This window comes from Microcebus murinus, chromosome 3 (genome assembly GCF_040939455.1).
Source record: "Microcebus murinus isolate Inina chromosome 3, M.murinus_Inina_mat1.0, whole genome shotgun sequence".
In the NCBI taxonomy this organism is placed as follows: domain Eukaryota; kingdom Metazoa; phylum Chordata; class Mammalia; order Primates; family Cheirogaleidae; genus Microcebus; species Microcebus murinus.
The window spans coordinates 101,890,947-101,918,686 of record NC_134106.1 but is presented as its reverse complement, the minus strand read 5'-3'; the positions used below and the strand labels follow the sequence as shown (position 1 = coordinate 101,918,686).

General features: G+C 34.8%; 1 protein-coding gene across 2 annotated transcripts in view; it reads right to left on the bottom strand.

Moving 5' to 3' along the window:
- STIM2 (stromal interaction molecule 2) overlaps positions 1 to 27,740 on the bottom strand; it is a 135,086-nt gene that overhangs the window by 42,250 nt on the left and 65,096 nt on the right. For both annotated transcript variants that reach the window (XM_012772886.2, XM_012772887.2), the window contains exon 3: positions 17,941 to 18,055. In XM_012772886.2, the coding sequence (XP_012628340.1) occupies positions 17,941 to 18,055 (115 nt within the window). The remainder of the gene's footprint in view (positions 1 to 17,940; positions 18,056 to 27,740) is intronic.

The window sequence follows — 27,740 nt, the reverse complement described above, 5'->3', positions numbered from 1 at the left end:
TGCCAGACTCCACCCACCCACCCATCCCTGGATCCACAAGAACCTTTTGAGGTTCTCTTCTACCTGCTCTTCTCAAAATTTAGCTTTTCTTGCTCTTCCATCGTAAGATGGGTACTACTAGATGGGTACTAGATGGTACTGCTAGGTACTACTTCTCTCTCTGCCTTCTTCTGACACAAAACTCCTGATCACCCGCAGGAGGAGGATGGGGCGGGGGAGGAAGTAATCACTGGACTCCATCCTGGAGTGATCGCAGTGATAAGTCTAGAGTTGGCCACATGACCTAAGCCAGTTACTTGCTGGCATTTTTCAAACTAGAGCAGGCAGGAAAGACTACTTCTCTTTGGTTGTGATACTAGGAAATGGTAAGCCCAACAACCACAGAGCTAGCCTCCAGGAAGTACAGTTGGAGAAAAGAAAATGGAAATCCAAAAAGAAACAGAAAGATAAGACAAGGGTGGATTAAGCCTCTGGCTATCCACCAGTATTTTCCTATTAAATATAGTTTTTAAATTAAGGTAGTTTGATCATCTTCTGTATCAATTATTATTTAAGTGGGGCATTCTATTAATATATAAACACATTGTAAAATCTCCCATCTTTTAAAAATATTTTAAAAACTTCCTTCACATCATACTTCCCTTTAGGTTTCAGATTCCCATTTCCCTACTTCTCCCCCTCAAAGTCAGCAGTATTTACTATCTTCACTTCCTCAGTAATCCACTCCAATTACAGCTTCACTTCTACCACTGCAGTGAAACTGCTTCTGTCAAGACCAACAACCTTAACCTCCACCTTCTGATCCAATGGTATGGTCTCTGTCACCATTTTTTTTTCTTTTGTTTTGTTTTTATATATTTTTTAATTTTTTTATTTTAGCATATTATGGAGATACAAGTGTTAAGGTTATGTATATTGCCCATATTGCCCCCCTCCCCCCTGGATTCAGAGTGTCAAGCATGACCATCCCCCAAACGCTGCACATCTCCCTCATTGTGTTTGTATATACCCATCCCCTCTTCCCCTTCCCATCTGCCCAACACCCGATAAATGTTATTCCTATATGTCCACTGAGGTGTTGATCCGTTAATACCAATTTGCTAGTGAGTACATGTGGTGTTTGTTTTTCCATTCTTGAGATACTTCATTTAGTAGAATGGGTTCCAGCTCTATCCAGGAATATAAAAGAGGTGCTATATCACCATTGTTTCTTAAAGCTGAATAGCACTCCATGGTATACATAGACCACATTTTATTAATCCACTCATGTATTGATGGGTACCTGGGTTGTTTCCACATCTTTGTGATTGTGAACTGTGCTGCTACAAACATTTGAGTGCAGGTGTCTTTTTCATGAAGTGACTTTTGATCTTTTGGGTAGATGCCCAGTAGTGGAATTGCTGGATCAAATGATAGATCTACTTGTGTCACCTTAAGGTATCTCCATATTGCTTTCCACAGAGGTTGACCTAGTTTACAGTCCCACCAGCTGTGTAAAAGTGTTCCTATCTCTCCGCATCCACGCCAACATTTATTGTTTTGGGACTTTTTGCTAAAGGCCATTCTCAATGGAGTTAAGTGATATCTCATTATGTTTTTGATTTATTTCCCTGATGATTAGAGATGAACATTTTTTCGTATGTTTGTTGGCCATTATTCTGTCTTCTTTTGAGAAGTTTCTGCTCATCTCCTCTGCCCATTTTTTAATAGGGTTGATTTTTTTTCTTGCTGATTTTCCTGAATTCTAAATAGATTCTAGTTATCAGCCTTTTATTGGATGTGTAGCTTGCGAAAATTGTCTCCCATTCTATGGGTTGTCTGTTTGCTCTCTTGACAGTTTCTTTGGCTGTGCAGAAGCTTTTTAATTTGATCAGGTCCCATTTATTTATTTTTGTTGCTGCTGTGATTGCCTTTGGGGTCTTCTTCATACATTCTTTGCCTAGGCCAATGTCTAGAAGTGTATTTCCAACGTTTTCCTCTAGAATTCTAATAGCTTTACCTAAAGTTCAAGTCTGTTACCCAGCGTGAGTTGATTTTTGTGAGAAGTAAAAGGTGTGGGTTTTGTTTCAGTCTTCTACATGTGGCTATCCAGTTTTCCCAGCACCATTTATTGAATAAGGATTCTTTTCCCCAGTGTATGTTTTTGTCTGCTTTGTCAAAGATTAGTTGGCTATATGTGGATGGTTTTATATCTGGGTTCTCTGTTCTGTTACACTAGTCAATGTCCCTGTTCTTGTGCCAGTAACAAGCTGTTTTAATTACTATAGCCTTGTAGTATAGTTTGAAGTCTGGTAAATTGATACCTCCTATTTTGTTTTTATTGGCTAGGATGGATTTTGCTATATGGGGTCTTCTCTGGTTCCATACGAAACATAAAATTATTTTTTCTATATCTGTGAAAAATGATGATGGTATTCTAATAGAGATTGCATTGACTCTGTAGGTCACTTTGGGTAGTATAGACATTTTAACAATGTTGATTCTGCCAACCCATGAGCATGGTATATTCTTCCACCTGTTTACATCCTCTGCTATTTCCTTCTTCGATGTTTCATAGTTCTCCCTGCAGAGGTCTTTTACCTGCTTAAATACATTCCTAGGTACTTTATTTTCTTTGTTGCTATTTTGAAGGGAATTGAGTCTTTGATTTGGTTCTCACTTTTACTATTGTTGGCATATATGAATGCCTCTGATTTTTGTGTATTGATTTTGTATCCTGAGACTTTACCAAATTCATTTATCAGTTCAAGGAGTCTCTTGGTTGAATCCTTGGAGTTTTCTAGGTATAATGTCATGTCATCAGCAAAGAGTGAGAGTTTGATCTCTTCTGCTCCCATTTGGATGCCCTTAATTCTGCTCTCTTGTCTGATTGCTGTAGCAAGGACTTCCAGCACTATGTTGAATAGAAGTGGAGATAGTGGGCAACCTTGTCTTGTTCCAGTTCTAAGTGGGAATGCTTTCAAGTTTTTCTTATTCAGTATGATATTGGCTGTGGGTTTCTCATACATGGCTGTATCATTTTTAGGTAAGCCCCATCTGTGCCTATTTTGTTGAGCATTCTTATCCTAAAAGGGTGTTGAATTTTTTCAAATGCTTTTTCTGCGTTTATTGAGAGAATCATATGGTCTTTGTTTTTGCTTCTGTTTATATGGTGAATTACAATGGAATAAAAGTAGAAATCAACCCTAATAGGAACTCTCATTTCTACACAAAGTCATGGAAACTAAACAATCTTCTGCTGAATGATGACTTCATATATGAGGAAATCAAGATGGAAATCAAAAGATTCTTTGAATTAAATCACAAAGGACACAAAAGTTACCAAAACCTGTGGAATACAGCTAAAGCAGGCCTAAGAGGAAAGTTTATTTCCATAAATGCCTATATCCAAAAGTCAAAAAGATCACAAATAGACAACCTAATGAATCGTCTCAAAGAGCTGGAAAAAGAACAACAGACTTACCCCAAACCCAGCAGAAGAAGTGAAATCATTAAGATCAAATCAGAACTAAACGAAATTGACAACAGGGAAACCATATGGAAGATTAAGAAAACAAAAAGTTGGTGCTTTGAAAAAATAAACAAAATTGACACACCTTTAGCTAGACTAACGAAAAGCAGAAAAGAAAAATCTCTAATAAGCTCTATCAGGAACAATAAAGGAGAAATTATAACTGATGCCCCAGATATATAAGATATAATTTATGAATACTACAAAAACCTCTATGCACACAAACTGGAAAATGTGGAGGAAATGGACAATTTCTTAGAAACACACAGCCTCTGTAGGCTCAACCAGGAAGAAATAGAAATCCTGAACAGACCAATATCAAGTATTGAAATTGGAACAGCAATAAAAAAACCTTCCTAAAAAGTCCTGGACCAGATGGTTTCATACCTGAATCTAACCACACCTACAAAGAAGAACTGGTGCCTATCCTGCAGAAATTATTCCACAACATCCAGAAGGATGGAATCCTCCCCGACACATTTTATGAAGCGAACATAACCCTGATACCAAAACCAGGAAAGGATGCAACAAAAAAAGAAAACTACAATCCCTTATGAATACAGATGCAAAAATTCTCAACAAAATCCTTGCCAATGGAATCCAGGTGCTTGTCAAGAAAATAATCCATCACAACCAAGTGGGCTTCATCCCAGGGATGCAAGGATGGTTGTTTTGTTTTTTTGAGGCAGAGTCTTATCTCTATCACCCCAGGTAGAGTATAGTGGTGTCATCACAGCTCACAGCAACCTCAAACTCCTGGGCTCAAGTGATCCTCGTGCCTCAGCTTCCTGAATAGCTGGGACTATAGGTGCTTGCTACAACCCCAGCTGATTTTTCTAAGTTTAGTAGAGACAGGGTCTTGTTGTTGCTCAGGCTGGTCTCAAACTCCTGAGCTCAAGCGATCATCCCACCTCAGCCTCCCAGAGTGCTAGGATTATAGGTGTGAGCCACCGTGCCTGGCCTCTGTCATCATCTTATTCCAACTTCTGGAGCATGTGACACTGCTTTTCCCTCTTTCTCTCTGTATTTTTAAGAGTTGGGGTCTTGCTGTGTTACCCAGGCTGCCCTCAAACTCCTGGGCTCAAGCAATCCTCCTGCCTCCACCTCCCAAAGTGCTGAATTTTAAGTGTGAGGCACTGCACCTGGCTGCTGTCCTCTTTTTCTTAAAATACTTTCTTCATTAGGTTTCCAGCCCCACATTCTCCTGGTTCTCCTGGGACCTCAACTGGATACTTCTCCTCAGCCTTCTCTTCTGGATCTTCCTCTGCTTCTTGATGATCTCACAGCACTCAGTCCTTCACCTTTTTGCACCATGATCTCAATTAGGATTTTTCAACCTTTTTTCCTCCTACCTTTCCCCACCATGAGCCTTTTCAGACTTTTATTTTTCCCTAATCACCCCCATCCAAAAGAAATTCTAATACCACACGTGCACCAAACCTAGAAATCATCCTTTATTCCATTCCCTGCCCGCCAACAATATCCTGAATTCAATCCCACAGCAAATCCTGCCAGCTATTTCTATAAAATATGTCCTGGATTGGACTTCCCTGCCTATCCCTCTCACCAGATCACCATCACCTCTCACCAGGTCACTGCCAAAGCATCAGTGGGACTCCCACTTCTACTTCTGATCCCTTCACCAGAAGTCTAATATCCATACAATAATTACAATAATCTATTCAAAAGATAAATAACTATTTTTCTCAAAACACCTCAATGGAGTTATATTTGCAATATACTTACATTCTACTTATAATAAGTCCCATACTCCCTATTGTACTCCACAAGGTCCTATGAAATCTGTCCTGGCCCTATCTCCTGATCTTATCTCCCACCACTCTCCCCACCCCTTACTACCTTCAAGCTATACTAGCCTTCTCACAGTTCCCTAAACACTTCAAGGTCATGCCAGCCTTACAGCCTTACCCTGTCTGGTCCCTAAATCTGGAATATACTTCACCCAGATCTTCCCCTAGCTCTCTCTCTATCATCACTCAGGTCTATAACCAAATATCACTTCTTTGTAGAGTTCTTCCTTAACCACATTATTTAAATAGCCTTTGTCCTACCTGGTCACTGTTATCCTGCTTTATTTTTTATCACATAATTCATCTTTACCAGCAGTTGTGTGAGTGCACGAGTATCTACACACACACAGGCAAATTTGTTCAAGGTTTCCCTCAAAGAGTATTAATATTAACTTCATGAGGGTAGGATATCTATTTTGTGGAATGTTCTGTCCCCAAAGCCTAGAATAATGCCTGTTTATTGAGTTCATAAGAAGAACTCAATAAATTTTTGATGATTTAATGAATAAAGGAAGCAAGTGAGCCTGATTTTTGTCACTTGCAATCAAATAAATCATTGATGACAGAGTATCCTTAAAACAAACTCCTCATCACTTGAGGTAATTTGAATATCTATCTTTTGCCATTAAAAAAAAAAAAGATTTAACAAAACAGACAAACTGTTGAAATTTTAAAATAAAGCTCTGTAGTAAAAAAGATATTATAATTTCAAGCCAGTCAACAAAGCGTGTTGAACAATCAGTTATGCACAGGAATTTATTAAGTGTTTAGTTTTGTGATAAATTCAGCCTCCCATATTTAATAGAGTGCAAGTTCCATTAGAAACTAGAGTGGTTACTTTTTTGGGCATTCTTGAAAACTACTCAAAGAATCTAGACACAGTTCTAAAACATACATACATTCACTAACTTAAAACTTAACCTTTCCTCTTTCGAAAGCTTCTAAGTACACATCTGAAAAAGAATGCAGTCTAATGTCATGGTCAGATTCATGCAATTAAGCATGCTCATTAAAAACAGATGAGAGAAATTTAGACAACTACCAAAGCAGATCAATCTTCAACTATCTCACACTGCAATCTGGGATATGCTTACCTTTACTCACAGGCTCTGGATCAGTGGGTATGCTGCTAGTACACAGAAACCTATTATTATTCATTGTATTAGAACTGTGGCACTATCATTAAAATTCTCCCACAAAATAACTGGTACTGGTCAAAACCTGGAAAATTATGACATTAGAATTCTATATGCTTACAATAAATAATTCAGAACCAAACAAATGCTTGAGCCAAGTTAAAAGGTAAGGAATTTCTCGGGCTTCCCTTAATTACTTACCCCTCCAATCCCCCTTTCCCATCCCACTTCCATCCCCTTCCAAAAAGTTTAAGACATTTTTTAACAAGGACTGCCACTCAAGTTCTTCATAGGAAATGAATTCTAAGAAGGATTTGAAATGGTTAGCAACATGCCTGCGAGTCACTGCCATACAAATGGAGAATTATTCTGTCCATAAGTTTCTCGCCTGTCTGAGTTTAAATTTATTTTTTATTGGCCTAACAAAATCCTTCAATCCATAAACCAACACAATTATCCATAAAAAAAACAGATGCTGACACTGAATGGAAATATGTAATAAGACCACCACTTATACATAGTAGGTATTCAAAAAGTACTTGCTGAATTAATTTTTTTAAATGTTCGACTTTAAAAATATGTCAAATGCTTCCTTTTCCCTTTTAAGCACAGTCAGATCTACCAGTTCTTATGAAAACTTTTTACTTGATCATACTATACTCATACTCATCTGTAATAACCACTGAATTTCCCTCTATTTTCTTGCCTATCACTTCAATAGGAGGTTATCCACTGTTACTAGTTTATAACTCCTCATTCTCTTAAATTTTTTCATTGTGATAAAATACATGTAACATAAAATTTACCAAATCAACCATTTTTAAGTATACAATTCAGTGGTATTAAGTACATCCATATTGCTCAGCAACCATCACCACAATCCATCTCAGAGCTCTTTTCGTTTTGCAAAACTAAAACTCTGTTCCCACTAATAGTAACTCCCCATTCACTTCCCCTCTACCTGCAACCACCGTTCTACTTTCTGTCTCTATGATTTTGATTACTTTAAATACCTTTTGTAAGTGGACTCATACAGTATTTGTCTTTTTGTGTCTGCCTTATTTCACTTAGCTCAAGGTCTTCAAGGTTCATCCATGTTGTGCATATGTTAGAATTTTCCTAATATTCCATTATATAATGGAAATTATACATTTTGCTTATCCATTCATCCATCGAATGGGTTGCTTCCATTTAAATCTTTTAAGACTTTTTTTATGATTCAATACCCAATACCAATGTTTACATTGATTTCTTGAAGGTTAATAATGATTTTCTTCTTGCCAAATCTAGTGGATTTTTTCCATACGTCGTATTTCTCTGTATCAAGCTACTAGCCACTTGTCACCTTTACTCTCTCTAACCTCTACTATTGGGGGAGGGAGACGTAGAGGGAGGGGAAAAGGATGGCGGGAGAAGTAGTAGAAAAATTACTTACAAAGATTCATCCATACAATGTAAAGAGAACAAAAAACGAAAGGTGTCAACAGACCGGGAAGATAAAGTGAAGTTGAGTTAAGAGCATTTACAAAATATACATGAGATCCTTAATAACACTTACAAAGCATAGACAAAGAAGGAAACAAAATTAGTCACAGGATTCACAAGATAAACACAAAATGTCTGCTCAAGAGTACATCTATTCTTATCACTGAGACCTAAAAGGACTATTTTTCAAGAAGATTCTTAGCAGTTACTTTGCAACATAGCAAGACTATGCCCTCAACTATATAACCATCCATCCCTCCCTGAAAATACTTTCCTCTCTGGAAAGATGTTCATGACACTACACCTTCCTGATTTTCCTTCCATGTCTCTGATGGCCACTACTGACTTCATTAGTCACTCCTTTACCATTGCCTTACTGCCAGTATTCCCCAAGGCTATCCTTTCTCCTTCCTTCTTTTAGTGAATTCTCAATTTATATGACTTTAACTATTATACCTTTATGTGAGTGAATCACAACCCTATTTTGTTTGATTTTAGAACACTGCCCTTAAGCAGCTATAATCTCCTAGTGATAAACACTTGTTATACTTTTTATAAAAAAACCTGACTAGATGGTAAGGAAAAAAGTTAATGGTGGAAGTAAAAATTAGATTTCCTTCAATAAGATATTGACATTTGCTGTTTCATTTTATCAAACTAGACTCTTAATTTCAAATTAATTATTTAAGGATCTGATTCAAAACACTGTATATTCTGAAATTAAAAAATAAAATAAAAACTATGAAATCTAAAGTATCTAAATGGTCAATTATTTTCAACATCCTGGAGGAATTCACACTGATGCAAAGAAAGACAGAAACAGAATACTGTCCATGTGTTAGAAGAATGCTTACTGAGGGCCTCTTACAGTTAGACAATATAAGCTTTATTTATTCTATTCCATCCAGAGTAACCATCCATAGAGTGAAAAGATTTTAAGTAAAAGACATATAAACATACTATGTGACTTATCCTATTTTATCACTTATTCCCTCTGATCAATAATTACATATGTAATAGAATATACATATAAATATATGTCTCAGAATTATAAAAATGCTTAGAATTTTTAGAAACAAACAAAGGCAATATTCAAATTGAAAAGCCTGGCTAATACCTCTGAAAATTTTAGTTTTTCATTGTATTTGTAACTTACATTATTTCCATTACAATTGCTTCTAAAATGCTAAGTAACATTCAGTTAAATGGAGGAAAAAAGACCCAAGTAAGCATAAGACTTATTTGAAAAGAAAAAGCTTTTTTTTTAACTAACCATCTTTGAAGACAATATCATTATCAACAAATAAGTCCCTTATTCAACAGTAGCAGAAATAAAATATTTGTTCCACAAAAAGTAGAATTTAATATAGCAATTGCCTGCCACATACACTTGAACATCTAGAACTATATCAGCATCCCTCCTATCCCTTTTGCAAACCAAGGACTCATGATGTAAAATTTAACACATGTCTATATGCAACTGATTCCCAACTGCTAGAGAAAGAGTGCAAAGGGAGGAAGGAACAATATGATGTTCAAAAAACCCTACTGTTTTCTAGACAGTCCACCACAAATAGTGGAAAATGGACAGCCCTCATTTTCACCTTCTGGAGCAGGTTCTGTTACTGTACTCCAACACTGAAGCATCCCCTGAGTCTGTGAACATAGCAGAGGAGAAATGTAGAATAATTCAGATGTACAGAAAACCATAATAAGGCAAATTCACAAAAAATCTTAGAATAGTACTTCCTTAAATCTTAAGAAAAGATTCATATGTTGAATCATTATTATATATATCAGAAAACTTGTTATATGAGAAAATAAGGCTCAAAACATGTTTACTTCATATGTTCCTACAGAATAGAAATTTTCAAATTTTCTAGAATACAGAGAGATGTGGCCGGTAGTTGGTCTCTCCATCCTCTTCTGGCATGTGGTCTCTATTTCAGATAATACCAAGAATGATCTATAAAAAGAAGATAGAGTTGTCTTAAGGTTAAGTATCTTCCACAAATTAAAAAGGCATAACTACTCCTGGCAAATCAGTATATACAATGATCCTAGATCTCCAAAACTCAAGTATCCTCAAGTAAAAAAGGAAGAATGTCAATAATAAAATAGAAAGGGAAATAGGAAAAAGAAAAAAACTAATAAAACCAGAATAGTCCTGATGCGTAGATCTGAAATGAAGGAAACAGAGACACTGAAATGCTAACATAGAACCATGATGAAGACAGATCAGCAATTTACTGTGAGTGCTCTGAACTCATTTGGATAATTTTATAATAAAAAGAAAGCTATTTGATAATATGGAGATAAGGGAGCAAACCTTGTATGAAGTATCAAAGTCAATTCTGACTGATACAGAATAATATGTGTATAATCTATAAATTGATCAAGAAATGTTTACACTATTTTTCCATGTTAAGCTTCCTTAAATGCTGGTTGAAGGAATGAATGAGCAATGTATCGGTGTCACGTATTCTCTACATGGAAGAAACGTGGACTACAAAAGACCTCTTGTTAGTGGTACAAATGATGATACCTGTCATTCTGAAACTAGACTCAGACTCCACCTCAAGAACAGGTCTTCCCTTGTGTAGACTGTTTTCTGTGAACAATGAAAACCCGATACCTCCACTGATGGCTAACACGAGCTTCTCCTAAAAGTAAAAGCACTATATGAAAGTTGAAGTGTTAAAATCAGATTTACTAAAACACCACAAGCATTTGTAACATATTAAGAGCCTTGTGTTTTGTAAATATGCTATGTTACAAATATTCTCAAATTACAAATTAATTTGTGTAGATATTGCTATTAATCCAGCAGTGTCTCTTACTGAAGGCATGACAAGAGATGAAAGGTATATGCCCCTTAATGTAACTCCTCTGGTCTTACTCATCCTCTGTAGGCAGACGGACATGCTTCTCCTTTTATTACCCCATAGTGCCTTCCACATAATCTCAATTACAGATTGTAGCACATCCCTTTATTACTTGTTAATATATCTTTTTCCACCAAGAGACGGTGGACTGGTAGAGGACAGAGTATCCTTAGCACCTAGGACAAGGCCTTGCTCATAATAAGCAGACACTAAAAATGTTGACTGTATGAATCAGTTAAATGAATCTTCTCAAGCCCAATTTGGGTCCAAAATCACAGGGATAAAAAATTGAGAATTCATTCTGAACACAGGGAAAAAGTTGACCCAAGTCTTCTTTCAAACACTGTTCAGAATTGATGTTTCATTCTTCCCACTCAAATCCACATTATATTAAACTCACTGCTAATCTTCCTGCCTATAGTGAAATCATCTTGCTATAACTCTTCTATGTTTACAAAGCTTTCTAAAACAAGAAGATATAATAGCTACTGATACTTAGTGCAATGATGATAAAAATGCTAAAATACACCATCACTTCCAACACATAGTAAATATTGCTAATTGATAACTGCTAAAATAGTATCTTTGTTACTAAGACCAGATACAAACCAAGTTTCCTTAATCCAGTGCTCCAGGGAACCGTTCTGTATTGGTAAGCACTGACATGTAAGTGGAATCTTACTTGCCACTCTTGGAACAGCTCATCAAGTTTAAATATTAAAACTCACTATGTAATTTAAAAAATAAAATAAAATAAATTGGTATTTGGATGGGAGACCACCTGGGAATACCAGGTGCTGTAGATGTTAAAAACATAATAACAAGAATAACGTAAATAAATAAAACTCACTATAGTTTGGTAACCCTCTCTGACTCCATCTCCTACTATTCCCCAACTCAGTACTATCAGTCTCCAGTGCCCCACACATGTGCCATGGTCACCGTTACCTGACAGAAACAGTAATAACAGATATTTGTTAACCACGTGTACATGCTAGGCACTATTCCAAGCACTTTATATGTACAAATTCATTTCATCCTCGACAATCTTATATGGTAGACAATTTTTACTCCCATTTAACAGATGACAGAAGTAAAACACAGGAAGGTTAAGTACTATATGTTAATAGCAAAAGACAAACATTAAAACAGTGATTTATTATTATCTCACACTAAAAAAAAAGTATCATATTTCTGTCTTATAAATTATGTTTATTTAAGGAATTTAGCATTTAAGTCTGTGAGGGAAGAATGCACTTTCCCCACCACCTAACCAGACACACTGTGCTATCCTCAAGTGCTCAGCAAAACTGTTACAAAGTAGACCAGCACGTACCAAGATAACCACTGGGCTGGAGGAAAACTGTTCAGCACTTTCTTGGGTGCCTCAGCATTTTCTTGCCTTGAAATGGCCAGCCAGTACAGACCAGCCCTGACTGCTTTTCAGCTGCTTTGGCAGTCCTATAGTGTCCTTTAGCTAATTATAATACTAAAATCACCTAGTGAGAGATTGTAATATCATTAACATAACATGGGTTACACAACAGAACATGATGATGGTACTGTGCCTATTTGTTACCTTTCACTGTGAATAAAGATACAATGTAAAAATTTTGTATTACTCATTGGGAAGAGATTTAAGGCAACACTATAGGGTGGGCAGATGAAGATTTTGCATGCGAGAAGCTCCGGTAGAAGAAATTCCTGTGCCACCCAGGAGCAAGGCCCTTGTAAGTAAGCACAAATTAGCTCATCTAACTCATCGAGCTAGTCTTGTTTTGAGCAGTTCTGTGGTCTCTCCTCTCCATTCCCTTTCAGTTTGGGGGGTGGTTTTCCTATACCATCACAAAATTTTCCCAAAGCAGTCCGCAATTAGATTCATTTATTTTCTCATTTTAATGTGCTAACCTGTATCTCCCTTTCTTTCTCATTTCTAAGAAAATTTTCTCTCTTTCAAAATCTCACTGAAGAGCCATCTCCCCATGACTGCTATGCATATTGTAAATATACAAATAAATATATTGTTGATGAAAGCCACAAAGATAACACTACCTTATTATCTGCAAAGCTTACATTCTGAGTTACTCTTCTGATAATGCTAAATAATATGCACTGATCTATTTACAATTTTTTTATTCCTGTCTTATTATAACCAATAGCTTACAACTAAAAAGGCTGATAGATTTTACCAGCATTTAGAAATCTACTTATATTTTCATACTCAGAAGAAAAATTTTGTGGATATAAGGGGTCTATATATAAATACTTATAATCTCCCTTTTAGAAATTTAACGTCCATGGTCAGGAATTTTTTTCTTTACATTTCCTTTTATATAATATTAATATTTATATTTTTGCCATCCTAAACAGAAAGAAAATACTCTTGGCCATTTTGTCTCTAGCTAGGCTTTATGTACACTTGAAAATGACCATTACTAAGTGGCAACACCACTATTCAGACAATTTCAGTTCCTTTTGATTTCTAATCTTTAAAAAAAAAATTCTCCTAAATTTCCAAATGTCTATTCAATTTATAAAGTGCAAAATTACACAGTGACCTTAGATAAAATAACAAACATGCTGAACAGGATGGAAAGATTACCTCATGGTTGTCATGTATTATAATAACTAACCCAGTGAGTTTTCATTTTATAAACAGTATATTACTTAATCTTTTTGTCTATTATAGTCACTAAATCTTGTACATAACCAATAGTTTTCTGTCTATTAATACATTCTCCTTCATTAGGTATCTGGTTACTACTTAAGTATACCCAGTAATTCTCATAACTTATCCAGTTTATCAAAATCTATATGAAATCTAATATAATACTAGTTTTTAAAATGGCTTTCATATACATTGGACTGTTGCCATGTGCAACTTGACCAAACATTCTCTACATACACAAAAAAATTACACTCAGATCATTGTTGAAATTTCTGTATTTGAGGTGAGGATCAACTTCTGCATAACATTTTACTTTTTCCCAGTTGACAACATTCCATAAAGATCTTGGGTACATTTCACTGTTCACAGATTTGTATGCTATGATAACAAATATATCGCCTAATCTGTTCATTTTATTAATGAATATTATGAGATAATCAAAAACATTATAAAACTTTACATATGCCTGAACATGTTAGTTTATTCAGCATTATTACTGAATGAGAAAATCAACATTTACTAAGTGCCTATCAGGTTTTGTCAGAAATTATGCCAGGCTCTTTTACTATATTATTCATTTATATCACTCACACAAGAATAGCATTTTAGAAGTGAATTTTAAAACATGCCTAATGTCTCAACATTCAAAATAGAAGAGCCAGGATTTAAAATTGTATCGTTTGCAAGCCTATATACATTTTACCTACATTTCCACATCCAGTTTCAGGTAACTAAAGAAGGTGCTACTTTTATATTGACATGATTCCTAATTACCAAGTGCCTCATGGCTCCCATGAGGGAGCTACATTTATGATCTACCTCTTTAACTCCTTCTAGAACTCCTGGTCAATCTTCACAGCTTATCCCAATCACTGCATTTCATTTATAATACTACCAGCGAGTTAATCACTCCCTCTAGTGACTTACCTCCATACCCTAAACTTACTTCTATTATTGTACATATCACCTTATGTTGTAATTAATTATTTACTTTGTTTAATCTATCTTTCCTCCCCTATTTGCTCTGTATAGCCCAAACCTATGTTTAACCCATCTTTAATACCCAGGATCCAGAACAATTCCTGTTTAGCATATAATAGATATAGTCTATTCTGCTACATGTGCTTCGGTAATATGAATTAGCTATGTACACTTGGTAATTAAGAATCATGTCAATGTAAAAGTCACATCGTTTCATATGAGACTTTTCCAAACATGTTATCATTTCACATAGCTAAGTACAGCAAACAGATACAACGTATACTAACCAACACATCAAGCTATGAACATATTATACATTCACCGCTCCTTGCTCTTGGCTCAATTTGGCCAGAGCCTCTCTATTTTAGAAATGCTTTTTGCTCAGTTCTCATTTTCATGTACTTTGCCTTTGCCTTCTTTTTTTAGTGAACCTCAACCCTACCTAATACCAATATTCCCTTATATTAAGTTATCTTCACTTATTTTTTGATGTAAATTCCTTTATCTACTATAGTATTTATTGATTAGGAATTTAAAATTCTTTTTACCAGTACTAGTATTTTCATTAATACAGTTAGTGCTGTGGTTACAAAGCTACATAGGTTTTAAGTCATCTGCTTCAAGCCCATTTTTTCCATTTTCCTATCATTTTTAAGTTCATAATTTTACAAAACATGATTTTCAGGAATATATGTTCTTCATTATAACAGAAATGTCTGTACTGAAAATATTTGATGAAATCAATTACTGAGCATCCAATCTTCATCAGGCATTATACTTTTCATTCATTCAACAAATATTTACTGAATACCAAAGTAAATATTCACTGCTGAAGGCAAAATGAATGCACTGTTCTAGGAACCAAAGACAAACATGATGGGCAAAGAATGAATGCATATGTTTGTGTGTGTATGTATGTGTACATTTATATACATATTATATATATATTTAATACTTTTTTTTACATATCCAACTAAACAACAATTAATTACACATTACTGTTAGAGGCACATTCTAATCTATACTTCAGTAATTTTCAAACCTTTTAAGAACCACCACTTTTTGTTTCCCCAGAGAAATCTCAAACAGAAACAAAACATACAGATAAAAGCAGAACCCTGCACATTCAACATGCCTGCCCCTGGGACACCTCCAGGAACCCTGGGGCTTGTTAAACTATGATTTAAAATCCAGTGCTCTAACGACAATGCCCCACCCTTACGTGACCCCTTCAATGAATATTAATAAAAAGAGTCTGGGTCAAGAAAATCAATTAGGTCACTCTTGTAGTGGAGGCCTGTATCACTGACTCCTCTCTTCCCTCCCACAGAGCTGCCTTAGTAGGAGCCCTGATACTACTCCCAGGCCTTGACCCTGGTAAGATCTTACAGGGTAAAGATTAAGGTGAAAGCCTAAGGAAAAAAAGGTTTAAGAGGCTATTCAACTTGAAAATTTAGCCTTAAGCTAAAAACACAAGCAAACAAACATTCTCATAGATCACAAAAGATATCACCAAAGTCATTAGTGTGGGAAACCAAAAAGGAGTTTAAGGATAGAATCCCCTCAATTTAGGATACATTAATAAACAAAATAGACAAAGACTCCCTGCTCTATAAGACTTACATTCTTGGGGAAGGGGTGTGAGAGAGACAAGAGAAACAAACAAACATAATGAATAAGTTGATTACATAGTATCTTAGAAGGTGATAATGGCATGAGAAAAGGAGAGTGTGAAGCTGAGTAAGAGGGATCAAGAGAGCCAGAAAAAAACGTTAAATAGGGTGGTCCCTTGGGCCTCACTAAGAGAATAACCCTTGATAAAGACTTTAACAAAAGAGGTGAGAAAGTCAGCCATAAGAACATCTGCATCCTTGCATTTATGGAATAGTAAACTGTCCAGCATGGATGGAGCAGAGTGAGGGAGGGAGATGGATGAAATAGAAGAGGAAAGAGAGATGACTGAGGTGGGAAGAAAAGGCAAATCATGTAGAGGCTTACAGGTTTTTGTCAAGATTCTGGCTGTTACTCTGAGGGCCAGTACAGGATATTGCAGATCTGATATATATCTTAAATAGATTACCCTGCTAAATGAAGAATAGACTACAAAAAAGCACAAATATACAAAGGGAGACCATTTAGTAGGCAACTACAATTATCCAGGCAAGAATGGTGGTGGCTGAACCAGGTGGTATAAGAGTGAAGTGGTCAAGTATTTGTTCTTCATCCAAACATTTAAGTGGGTTCCAATCAATGTATCACATACCCAAATCCTTAAAAAATACTAGTAACAATGTAATGAATCTACAATTTCCTTAGTTGTAGCTACATATTGCCCAGATATTTCAAACAAAGAAATTAAGTCTGTTACTGAGTTTTCTACCATTCTATTAATATCACTTATATTTATTTCTATTCCCATACAAGTTCATATTATTTTTAAATGATGTAGAGAGGGGAAATGGAGAATTTTTTTGAAGTCTATATATCTTTCAAGTCAGTGATTTTTTTTCTTCTTTCCTTTTTTTCCAGTATAGTTCAGCAGATGTCTCTTTTTAAAAAGTAAAAACAAACATGTAAGTAAGCTATAAACCATCTTTTACACTTAAGAAAAAATACTGGGCACTGGTGAAATAGTTTTCTGTATTTTCCTATTTCCAAATTTTAGCATCTAAAGTCTACTAAACTTTATTATTGCTTTATACTCCTACTTGGCAATCTGTTCTCGCTTCCTTTTCATTTCATTTTATTATTCAAACTTACAGATAAAAATATATCCTACAACATAAGTGCTCAACTTTCATAAAAGGAGAGATGCACTAGAAAAAAGATATTTTAGTTGACTGGTACTCAAAAAAATATATAAGCTTAATAATTTTTTTTAAGTAGCTTTCTAGTATTAGGGACCAAGTTGAGGTTTTTGGTCATAAATTCTTCCTGCCCTAAAGAATTACTGTCCAAAAGACAGCTGGAGAACTTAATAGGAAAAAAAGGAATAAGATAAAAATTATTTAACTTTAACATGCAACTATTAAAAGACTTCATAAAGGATTTAATTCAGGAAACGTTTTAAAGTTCTAGCCACATTTTAGGAACTCTTCTCCACAATTAAAAAGAAAACTTTGGGTTTCCATACATTTATTTGATAAACCTTTTATGATAATGCTATTTAATAGCTCAAACAATGCTTTACAACTTTAAGCTCTCAGACATACATTATTTTATTTATTTTAGTAAAGGTATCAAATTATCTAAGAATAGCCTGAGGCTTAATGACTGTCAAAAAGATAAAAATCATCTTTCAAAACCTAAAATAAAATTTATTTCTTAAAATATAAATATTTTAACAGAAATGTTATTTTTGGGAGGTTTTTTTGTAAAAAGGTATGCAATTAGTGAGTTAACAAAGGCTAATTAAGGCAGAAGAACAGAAAGTGAGGGATCCAGATCACTAAAACAGACTTACCTTCTGATGTTTTCCATTGTTTCCATAAATCCTCAACAGTTATATGCTTATCTTCTCTATGCAGATGGCTGTGTTTATTAGTAGCATCTTTATATTTCATATCTTCTCTAATAAACTATAGAAGAGAAAATGCTAAGTTAAACATACTTAAATTCACTATTTTAGTCTCAATAAACTGAGAAAAACATAAAATCTGATATCCAATAGGGGACTATCTTCTGATAATAACTGGTATATTTTTGGTATTTTATAGTCACAGTCTTACAAGTTTGTAAAATGTATTAATGAAATGTGTTCTACTACTAATCTTAACAATGGTAACAGCAGTAGTAAAAGTACTTATTCAATGCTTATTATTTACCAGGTATTATTCTAAGTTATATAATAAATAAATATGTCTATATAGTTGGCCCTCAGTGTCTGTGGTTTCTGCATCCATGGATTTAACCAACCATAGATCAAAAATATTCGAGGAAAAAAAAGGATGACTGCATCTGTACTGAACATGTAGACTTTTTTCCTTGTCATTATTCCTTAAACAATGCAGTACAACAATTATTTACATAGCATTTACCTTTTATTAGAAGTAATCCAGAGATGATTTAAAGTATATGGGCGGATGTGTGTAGGTTATATGTAAATACTACACCATTTTTTTTTCAGAGGTACAAATGCTTTGGTTACATATATTGCCTCTGCACCACCCAAGTTGGAGCTACAAATGTGTCCAACTCCTAGACATCACACACCAGTACCCATTACGTGTGAATATACCCATCTCTTCCTCAGTCCTCCCACTTGCCCAATGCCCTATGAATGTTACTTCCATATGTGCACATAAGTGTTGATCAATCAGTACCCATTTAATGGTGAGTACATGTGGTGCTTGTTTTCTAGTCTTGTGATACTTCACTTAGAAGAATGGGCACCAGCTCTATCCAGGATAATACAAGAGGTGCTAAATCACCATTGTTTTTTGTGGCTGACCCAAACGTGGATTTTGGTATCTGCAGGAGGAACCAATTCTCCATGGATACCAAGGAACAACTGTGTATTCATATACACATACATACATACATACATACAGAGAGAAAGAGAGTCATTTACTTTTATGACAGTCCTATAAGAAAAGTGTTATTTAATCCCATTTTATAGATGAGAAACCAAGGCCCAAAGAGGTTAAATAATTTTCCTAAGGTTGAAAACATGACAAATAGCAAAGCTGAGATTCCAAATCAAGCCATTCAGTTATACTCAACAGCGTAATATACTGCTTCAATATTATTGTATACATTTTTACTAAACACTTACGGACAAGGATGTTTAAAAACATAATAATATCATTACTCTATCGCATTTTTATTTTCTCCTGGCTTTCAAGCTGTTATTTATATTTGAAGTACATTTGATTATGGTATTTAGAATTAAAGTATTTTTTAAAAGTAAAGTATATCCTCTATAAATCTTACTTTAAATATATGTATATATAGAGAGAAAGCACTAAAATTATCTTGGCTAAAAACCTCTTTTTTAAATTCTATATAAAGGAACCTGATTGCCCTAGCCTCTCTGTCATCTCTCCTGCTCTTCTTGAATGACACCTTCAAAATCCAGTAGAGAAAAGCTGGAAAAATCACTGCCCCACTGACATGCTCAGAAATCGCCTTTATCTTTAAAAAAGTCCAAGACCTGGAGAAAAATTCTAGACTGAAAATCATGATGATGGACAGAGCAGAGAAGAAGTTTGTCTTGAAAATGGTCCAATCAGTTGGAACAAATGGCAACTGTTTCATTTATGTGATACATATAAACAATGTCCTAAAAAATTCCCTGCACCACATGAACACAAAGAATACAAAAGTACAGTTTTGTGGTTTCAGGATCAAAATATTTCAATGGTAACCTCAAAGAGTTATGAGGACTAAGTGATTTTTCATATGAAATATTTTAAAAAGTGCTTGGTACACAGCTGACACCCAATAATGTCAGCTTTTTTAATTGTCTTTTCCTAAATAATGAGTTAAATTTTTACCTTGATTTGCATTCTCTCTCATTTCCTGACATTAGTAAAGACAGTTTGAGTTACTACAAAACACCAGCTGAGAATTAATGATCTAAGAATTAAATCCACAAAGAACAACAATACCAAATCTTGACTGAAACTCCAACGCAAGAAGCTGTAATTGGTATAGAGACAGGGGTTGCTACTCCTAAGACATTCCTTGTTATAATAACCTTAATCTTACCATCTAAGATGGATGATGACACTGACACAAAACACTAGAGAGCACAGGCAAACTGGAATACGTTTTCACAAAAATAACAACAAAAGAAAAGGTAAATTATTTAACATCTGAAAAAAAATTCTTCAGATCCTAAATTCAAACTTTAAACTGCGTTAATAATGAAGACTTCAAGCTGATTTGGACAGTTTCTATACTTTAACACAAGCAAGACTTGATACTTTTGCCCCAACTCCTACCAATGTAACTATTGCTCTAACACCAAATCAGCCCATAATCCCTAAACTACCTACATCCAAACACCCATCAACCAATCCCCAGTTTTCTTATAATAAATCCACTAAAATGACCTCCTTCAAATTCAATTCTCAGGAGAGGTCAGGGCCCCAAAGCCTTCACAATTACTGTCAACATCATTTAAGCTATGAGCTAGCCTGAGAACTTAACCATTATATACAAGTGATTCAACTGATTGGTCACCAGATAGATGATAGATGATAGATTCGAAAAACTGATTTACAAAGATACTTATGAAACCCAATGTTTTTATGGGTTGGAATCTGCCTGTGTCACTCGTTTTTTAAGAACCAATATATGGCCTACATGACCTATCTCATGATTATGCTTCAAGATTATTGTCGATTATAATCCCAAAATCTCTAACAAAATTACCCATGATTCCACCAGTCTTGACACTAATAATCAAAATGAAGGTACTCTACTGTCATTAAAAAGAATACCAAAATTAGAGTCCAAACACCTAGGAACTTCCTAGTCCACAAACACCTATAACTTCCCTTCTATGTTCCCAAGTGGAAAATAAAAGGTAAAAACTACTTCATAAAGTTATAAAGATAAAAAAATAAAAAACCATCGCCTTACAAATTTATGGTGAAAAACTATTACTATTATTAATGTTAAAAGTAGATACTGTGGCAACTAGAGATATACCAAGGTCTAGTGTTGGCCTTAGGATCCAGTCAAAATCTAACATTAGGTTTTAGCCTCAGATTCCAGAACTCTAAATACCCAAATACCTACTTGAGCATCTTTCTGTCATTCATGAATTTGTACATGATCAATACTCACACAATCACATAAGTTAACAAATCCAATCAGCATAACATCAGAAATTCATAAGGCAAATCATTTGTAATTAACATTACTATGTGTGGGGGATGGACATGCTTGAAGCTTTTACTCGAAGGGGGAGGGGACATGGGCAATATATGTAGCCTTAACACTTGTACCCCCATAATACGCTACAATAAAAAAATAAAAACATTACTATGTGAATATTTATTTTAAGTAGAGGTAAGTACCCAAGATTTAGTAAATCATCTCCTTCTGTGTTTCATTTGTTAAAACTTAATGTTAGAACTTGCATTTCCAACAAAGATGAGATTACAGGGACCAGATTTACCACCCCCCCCATAATAAAAACCAACTAAAAAACCAGACAAAATATATAAACAACAGTTTTCATGCCACTAAACATCAGCCAACAAAAGACAGTAATCCCTGAAAGACCAGAAACAAACATGTGTCTCCTATGACTGCCCTAAATTAGTTCCTAGAAAGTCAAGAAAAAGGTGCAGGAAGAGGGAACCCACTATTGCCAGGCAGTTTCTCTGAGTTGAAGAGACAGAACTGGAATGTAAGGGAAATGGCACATTCATACATCTGAGAAAAGTCTAACATTTTGAGGAGAAGGGCAATTTTATTAATATCAAGTAAAATGTTAAGTGTTCATTGCCTTTAACCCAGAATTTCCACTTTTCAGAATTTATTGTACAGCAACACTTAACATAACTATAGAAAAAGTTCAAGAGCTTTCATTGCAATAATAGCAATAATAAAAATTTTATGACCACCCAAACTGCCTACCACTAAGAGAATCATTAGAAAAATCATGACATCACCAAGGTATATCTGTTTATCCTTAATAAAAAAAAGAGAAGCTAAGCACTAATAGTTATCTGATATTTAATGAAATTTTATCAATAGAGTATGATCACTTTGGAATTTTTTTCATGTTGATTAGAAGCTCTGGGTGTTAAATACCTAATACATTAAAAAACAAAATTAACAACAAACCAATCAGAGTTTCTAATGAACATTTTCATACTCTCTCTCAACTTCGACCCTAATGCAGACAGGTGTTACCTAGATCCACTAAGGTACCGCTTGATAATTCCTAAAAACAACACAGAGCTAAGTCAAGTACTTCCAGTCTTACAGCCCCTAAGAAATAGGATATATATTAAAGTGATGAGTACTAAGATAATTTAAAGGTTTTTTTTTTTCAGTGAGAACTATGTGTAATTTATTATAATATTTATATACAATGAAATAAGGTTATATAATGATTATAAAGTTGGTTTCCAAAGAAGCTGGTAATAATAACTTTTAATCGGTGTGCCCAAGAAATAGGTCTAATACAGTTTCAGGTCTGTTTCCATGCGTCCCACTCTGGGATGCCTCCATCTTGCTTTAAGGGCTTTACTGTTGAACTTGTGTATATGGATGTTAACTTACACAAACACTCACAGTTTAACATCTCTAACTACTGTTTCTCCTCCTTGACCCTTCTCATCCTCCTGATGACTTACCCCATTCCCTGTTCATTAAACAATGTTGCTGCTTGTGATTTACTCCCATTAACATTCTTTTTCTTCATAAAATCATATATAAACCTACATAAATGTCCTAATTTCTGCTTTATAAAAAGCAAAAAAAGTCTCCCAGTTGATCCCCTCTGTGGAGGCATCATTGTGTCTGAATTGAGGAAGCCTGGCCAATAAAAATATCACAATTCCTTTGGCCACAGGGAATGACTGGAAGTAGGCACCTAACCATGTGAGAACAATCAGAGCCAATATGAATCCTACCCCGTACTTTTGCTAGAACACCTGAAAAAAAGCAGCTCTGTTTTCTGCAGTAACAAAAAAATATTTCCTAGTCCCGTCCACTGGGAAAACATAGAAAGAATGGCTAACCCAGCACTGCTAACACCTGGATTGGGGTCAGAAATGTACAAGCTGAACACGGAACATCTTGTCACAGTAAAAAGCAAGAAATCTATTAAAGACTACTGATGTTGGGTCCAAAGGATCCAGGTGCAAGCCTGCATAAACTTCCACTGGCCAAATATGGAGCTATTTAAACAACCGTAAAGATAATAATAATAGCCCGAAGTTCATTTAAATCCATAAGTTCATTACACTAAATACACACACACACACACAAACCTCTCTTTTGTTTGCTTTAAAGAAATCTTGAAACCACCTAATAATATTTTGAAAATCTATAAATAAAGGGAAAGAAATATTTATCCTGACTTTCCTATACCAATAGGAAACCAAACAATATGCTGAAATTTTTCTTTAAATAAGTACTACAATGAATAAAAAAAACACTATATAATTAAAATATTGGCATTTTTCAACTTCTAATAAATTAATGATTCTCCACAATGATCAACAATGGCAGATGAGATCACAAAACATCAAGGATGATGCCAAATTTTTTGACCCACTCATATCATAATAATGCAACTGTTTAAATGGTAACTCCATTATGAGAAATGAAGACAACAGAAATTTGAGTCAGGCAGAAAATCGCGACTCAATTTTGAACACTTAAATTTAAGATGACTAGTAGATATGCAATTGGAGATGTTGATGCAATTGGATATACAAATCCAGAGCTCAGCACTCCAATGCATATAGTATATTTACAAGCCTTGAAATTAGGTGAGATAATCAAGATAGTGAGTATAAATCAGCAAAGAGGTATATAGATTAAGATTTGTAGCTCAAGGAGATAAAGAAGAAATCAACAAAGAAACCGAAAAGAAGATACCAATATAGCAGTAAAATAAGGAGAGCATGATTTCCTGGAGGCCAAGTGAAAACAAGTGTTTTAAAAAGAAAACATATTCCACTATATCTTGATGCTAATAAGTGATATGAAGACTCAGAACTGACCACTGCATAGCAACGGAGACATCACTGGTGAGCATAAGAAGAACAATTTTGGTGGAGTAATAAAGGCAAAAGCCTAAGTAAGATCAAGAAAGAACAAGAGGAGAGAAATAGTACACAAGTCCTTTTGAGGGAGATTTCTGTAACCAAAGAAGACATGGGACGATAACCAAAGAAATAGAGTCAAGGGAAGTTTTTACTTCATTGTGTTTATAAGGTAGCAAAAATAATGGCAAGTTTGAGACGGATGGGAAAGTTCCAATAGAAAATGGAAAATGCAGTTGTTGAAGAGAAAATAATTATAAAACCATTGCCCTAGAGTAGAAAGGAGATGAGATCAAGTACACTGGTGAAGAAATTTTACTTTGCAAGAAGCACAAACAGTGAATCCATAGTAATAGGAAAAAATACAGAGTTTATGGACACAAATGCAGACAGTGAGCCCCCAGTGGTTATATGATTCTGAAAGAGAGAAAAAACTTCCCTCCCCCAATCCTAAGATCTTAGTTAGTTATTATATCACTGGGATAAGACTTTAAACACATCCACAAAGTATGGAAAATAAATGAGCAATGAAAAATTGTTTTAAAAAATTAGTGACCAATTATACTTAACAGATTTTATAACAATACAAAGATTTGTTTTGTCTTCTACAAAAGAAAGTGACTGTTTTAACATTTGAGGATCAAAATGTCCTACATATCAATTGGGGTATTGGATACATGTATAGGGTTTTCAAAATTCAAACTGTATACATAAAATCTCTGCATTGGATTATATGTAAAATAAATCTCAAAAAACCTCGAACCAATAAGAATTTGAAGAAATTCATTATCTTATACAGACACAATTTTATTCATTAAAAAGATGTTTAATTTTAATTGTACTGCTCATATGTCAGGATCTTTAAGAAAGTCTATCATTGGGAGATCCCATTAATTTGCCACACGTATAATTTTCAAATGTCTTTTTTATTATTTGTTGATTTTGCGGGGGAGAAAAGAGAATAGAAGATGTGTTTAAAAGATTTCCATCAATGAGATTCAGAGTAGTAACTACAATCCACTTCTTTGAACATGAAAACCCTATATCAACATTAGGGGAATGTTGGCTTCTTAGGCCTCCTACTTAGAGCCTACAGAAAGAGTTTCATTTCCTTCAATCACCACACATATGCTGTGTAGCTAATGGATAAAGGCAATATTAATAAAACAGAAACAAGGGTCAAGCTAAACTATAAACCAACAAATACCATAAGGGAAAACAGTACAACTCAAGAAATTACTTTGGCTTAGAAGAAGAATGAAAGAAGAAACAAAGAGAGAAATCATGACTGAAATGCCTCAGCAAGGATTAATGATTAAAGAGAAAAGCTCTCAAATATTGATCAACAATTGCTTGAAACATTTTCAGAATCAAGGTAAAATAGTCTTTCATTTTTAAAAAGGTTGTTTTTATCAGCTTCAGCCCTGCAGGCCCAATAAAGACTACACCAGTTTACCAGTAGGGTGGTATAAAGCAAGTCATCAATACTTAGTAGAACCGACACTAAGTCACAAGCACTATCAAGCCAGGTCAGACCCAGAAAGGCCAGAATAGAATATCTAATACTAAGTAGGGAAAGAAGTAAGGTGAATTCTCCAGGAAAGCTCAAGGTAACACTAAAGACATAAGTCAGTACAGTAAGATTCAAACCAAAATACAGGGAACAAGGAGGGTAGTTGTTCCCTGCCCTAGGGAGGGTCCTAGTGAGCAGTCATCAACACCCAGAAGGTTCCAACATTACCAGAACATCCAACATTAACAGAAACACAGTTCAAGAATGTATGCAGAGTGGCTCTTTTAGCTCCCAGGACTCAAAACTGAATATGATTTTAAAATAAACAAAAGCAATAACAACTTGGAACTATGTCTAAACACGTCATGGAGAGTGAACACAAGTAGGGATAGGTGGGCCCTAATCCCAGTTCTGCTTACACACGTTATGAGACCTAAGTAACGTGATCTCTCTAAGTCTCTCATCTGTAAGATAGGGATACCACCTGTCCTGCCCCTCTCAACAAAAGTACTGCTAAAGATAACGAGAGACAGCATAAATACCTTATAAACCATGACATTATAATCACATAGGTTAGTTTAGGTTATCTATGGATAAGGACAATTTTACCTTACACCTCCCTGACATAGCACAGCACTTGACCTTATGACCACCCAAACAGCTTTCTAGCGCAAAACAGTCTTCTGAAACTATGCAGTCAGCGACTGCAGAACTAAGTACTTGAAAAAATTCCAGCAGGCCAAACACTGGATGGGTCCACAGGAAAATTCAGACTTTTCATTAAATTCTTCAGATATAAAAATTTGGTTACCATTTTTTTGTGGAAAAGATACTTAAGATCTACTCTCTTTGCAAATTTCAAATATATAATATAGTATTATTAACTATAGTGACCAGCTTGTACATTAGATCCCCAGAACTTACCTCATAACTGAAACTTTATACCCTTTGACATGTAAGGTGATAGGTACTGGGCTGTAATAATCACTTCACAATGTATATATATCAAATCATCACATTGTACACCTTAAATATATACAATTTTTATTTGTCAATTATTATATCTCAATAAAGCTGGGGAAAATTTGTTTTAAAAAGAGAGCAAATGTGGGAAAGCCAAGATATATACTACTAAAAATATAAATTATAAAAAAAAAATCAATGAAAGGGTCAATGAATATTTTAATATAAAAATATTTTAAGCTATATTATTTTAGAGAATAAAAAGACAAAAAATAATCTCTTAACTGTAAGAAAGAAAAAGGAATAGAAAAATTCCTGAGTGTTTCTGCCATGTTATTACAAAACAAGCTGTACAATATGAAAAGATTTCACATGATGAACTAAACTGATATAGAGGCAAGCTTTACTAATAACACAAATCTTGGCATAAAACTTAGATCAATTTAATAACAACTTAGTGAGGGATCAAGACAAAGATAAAGGTAAGTACAATAGAAAGCACACTGTGATAAGCCATATGGTTAGGGTAATTATACGGCCCATTTGCCTGGGACAGTCCTTGTTTATACCTGTGGTTCTGGTGTAATTATTAATAGCACTCTCTTTCACTCTCAAAAATATCCTAGTTTGGATGATAAATTATATGGTCAGCCTATCTATAATAACAATAATGTAAGGCTAACAGTGTTAATGTTACAGTAGAGGCAAAATTTTAATTAATCCATTTGTGAAACAGGAATTAATAGGTTCTATACTTACACGAACTCAAACATCTTTTAGAAGACAATATGTGAAGTGTGCTAAACTCTCAGGGAAAAAAAAAACTATATATATATATATATATTACATCAATGCAATGCCATTCTGTGCTCCTGCAAATGCTCAGGGAAGGAGGGGGAGGAGAGAGCAGGACTGGCAGTACCCTCAGGCGAGAACTGACGCTGAGAAGCACACACAGTCCCCATTCACACTCCTACACCTGCCCCCTTCCAGTCTGTAACAACATTTGACATGACATTCTTGTTGAGGTAAATTAAAAATTAATAAAAA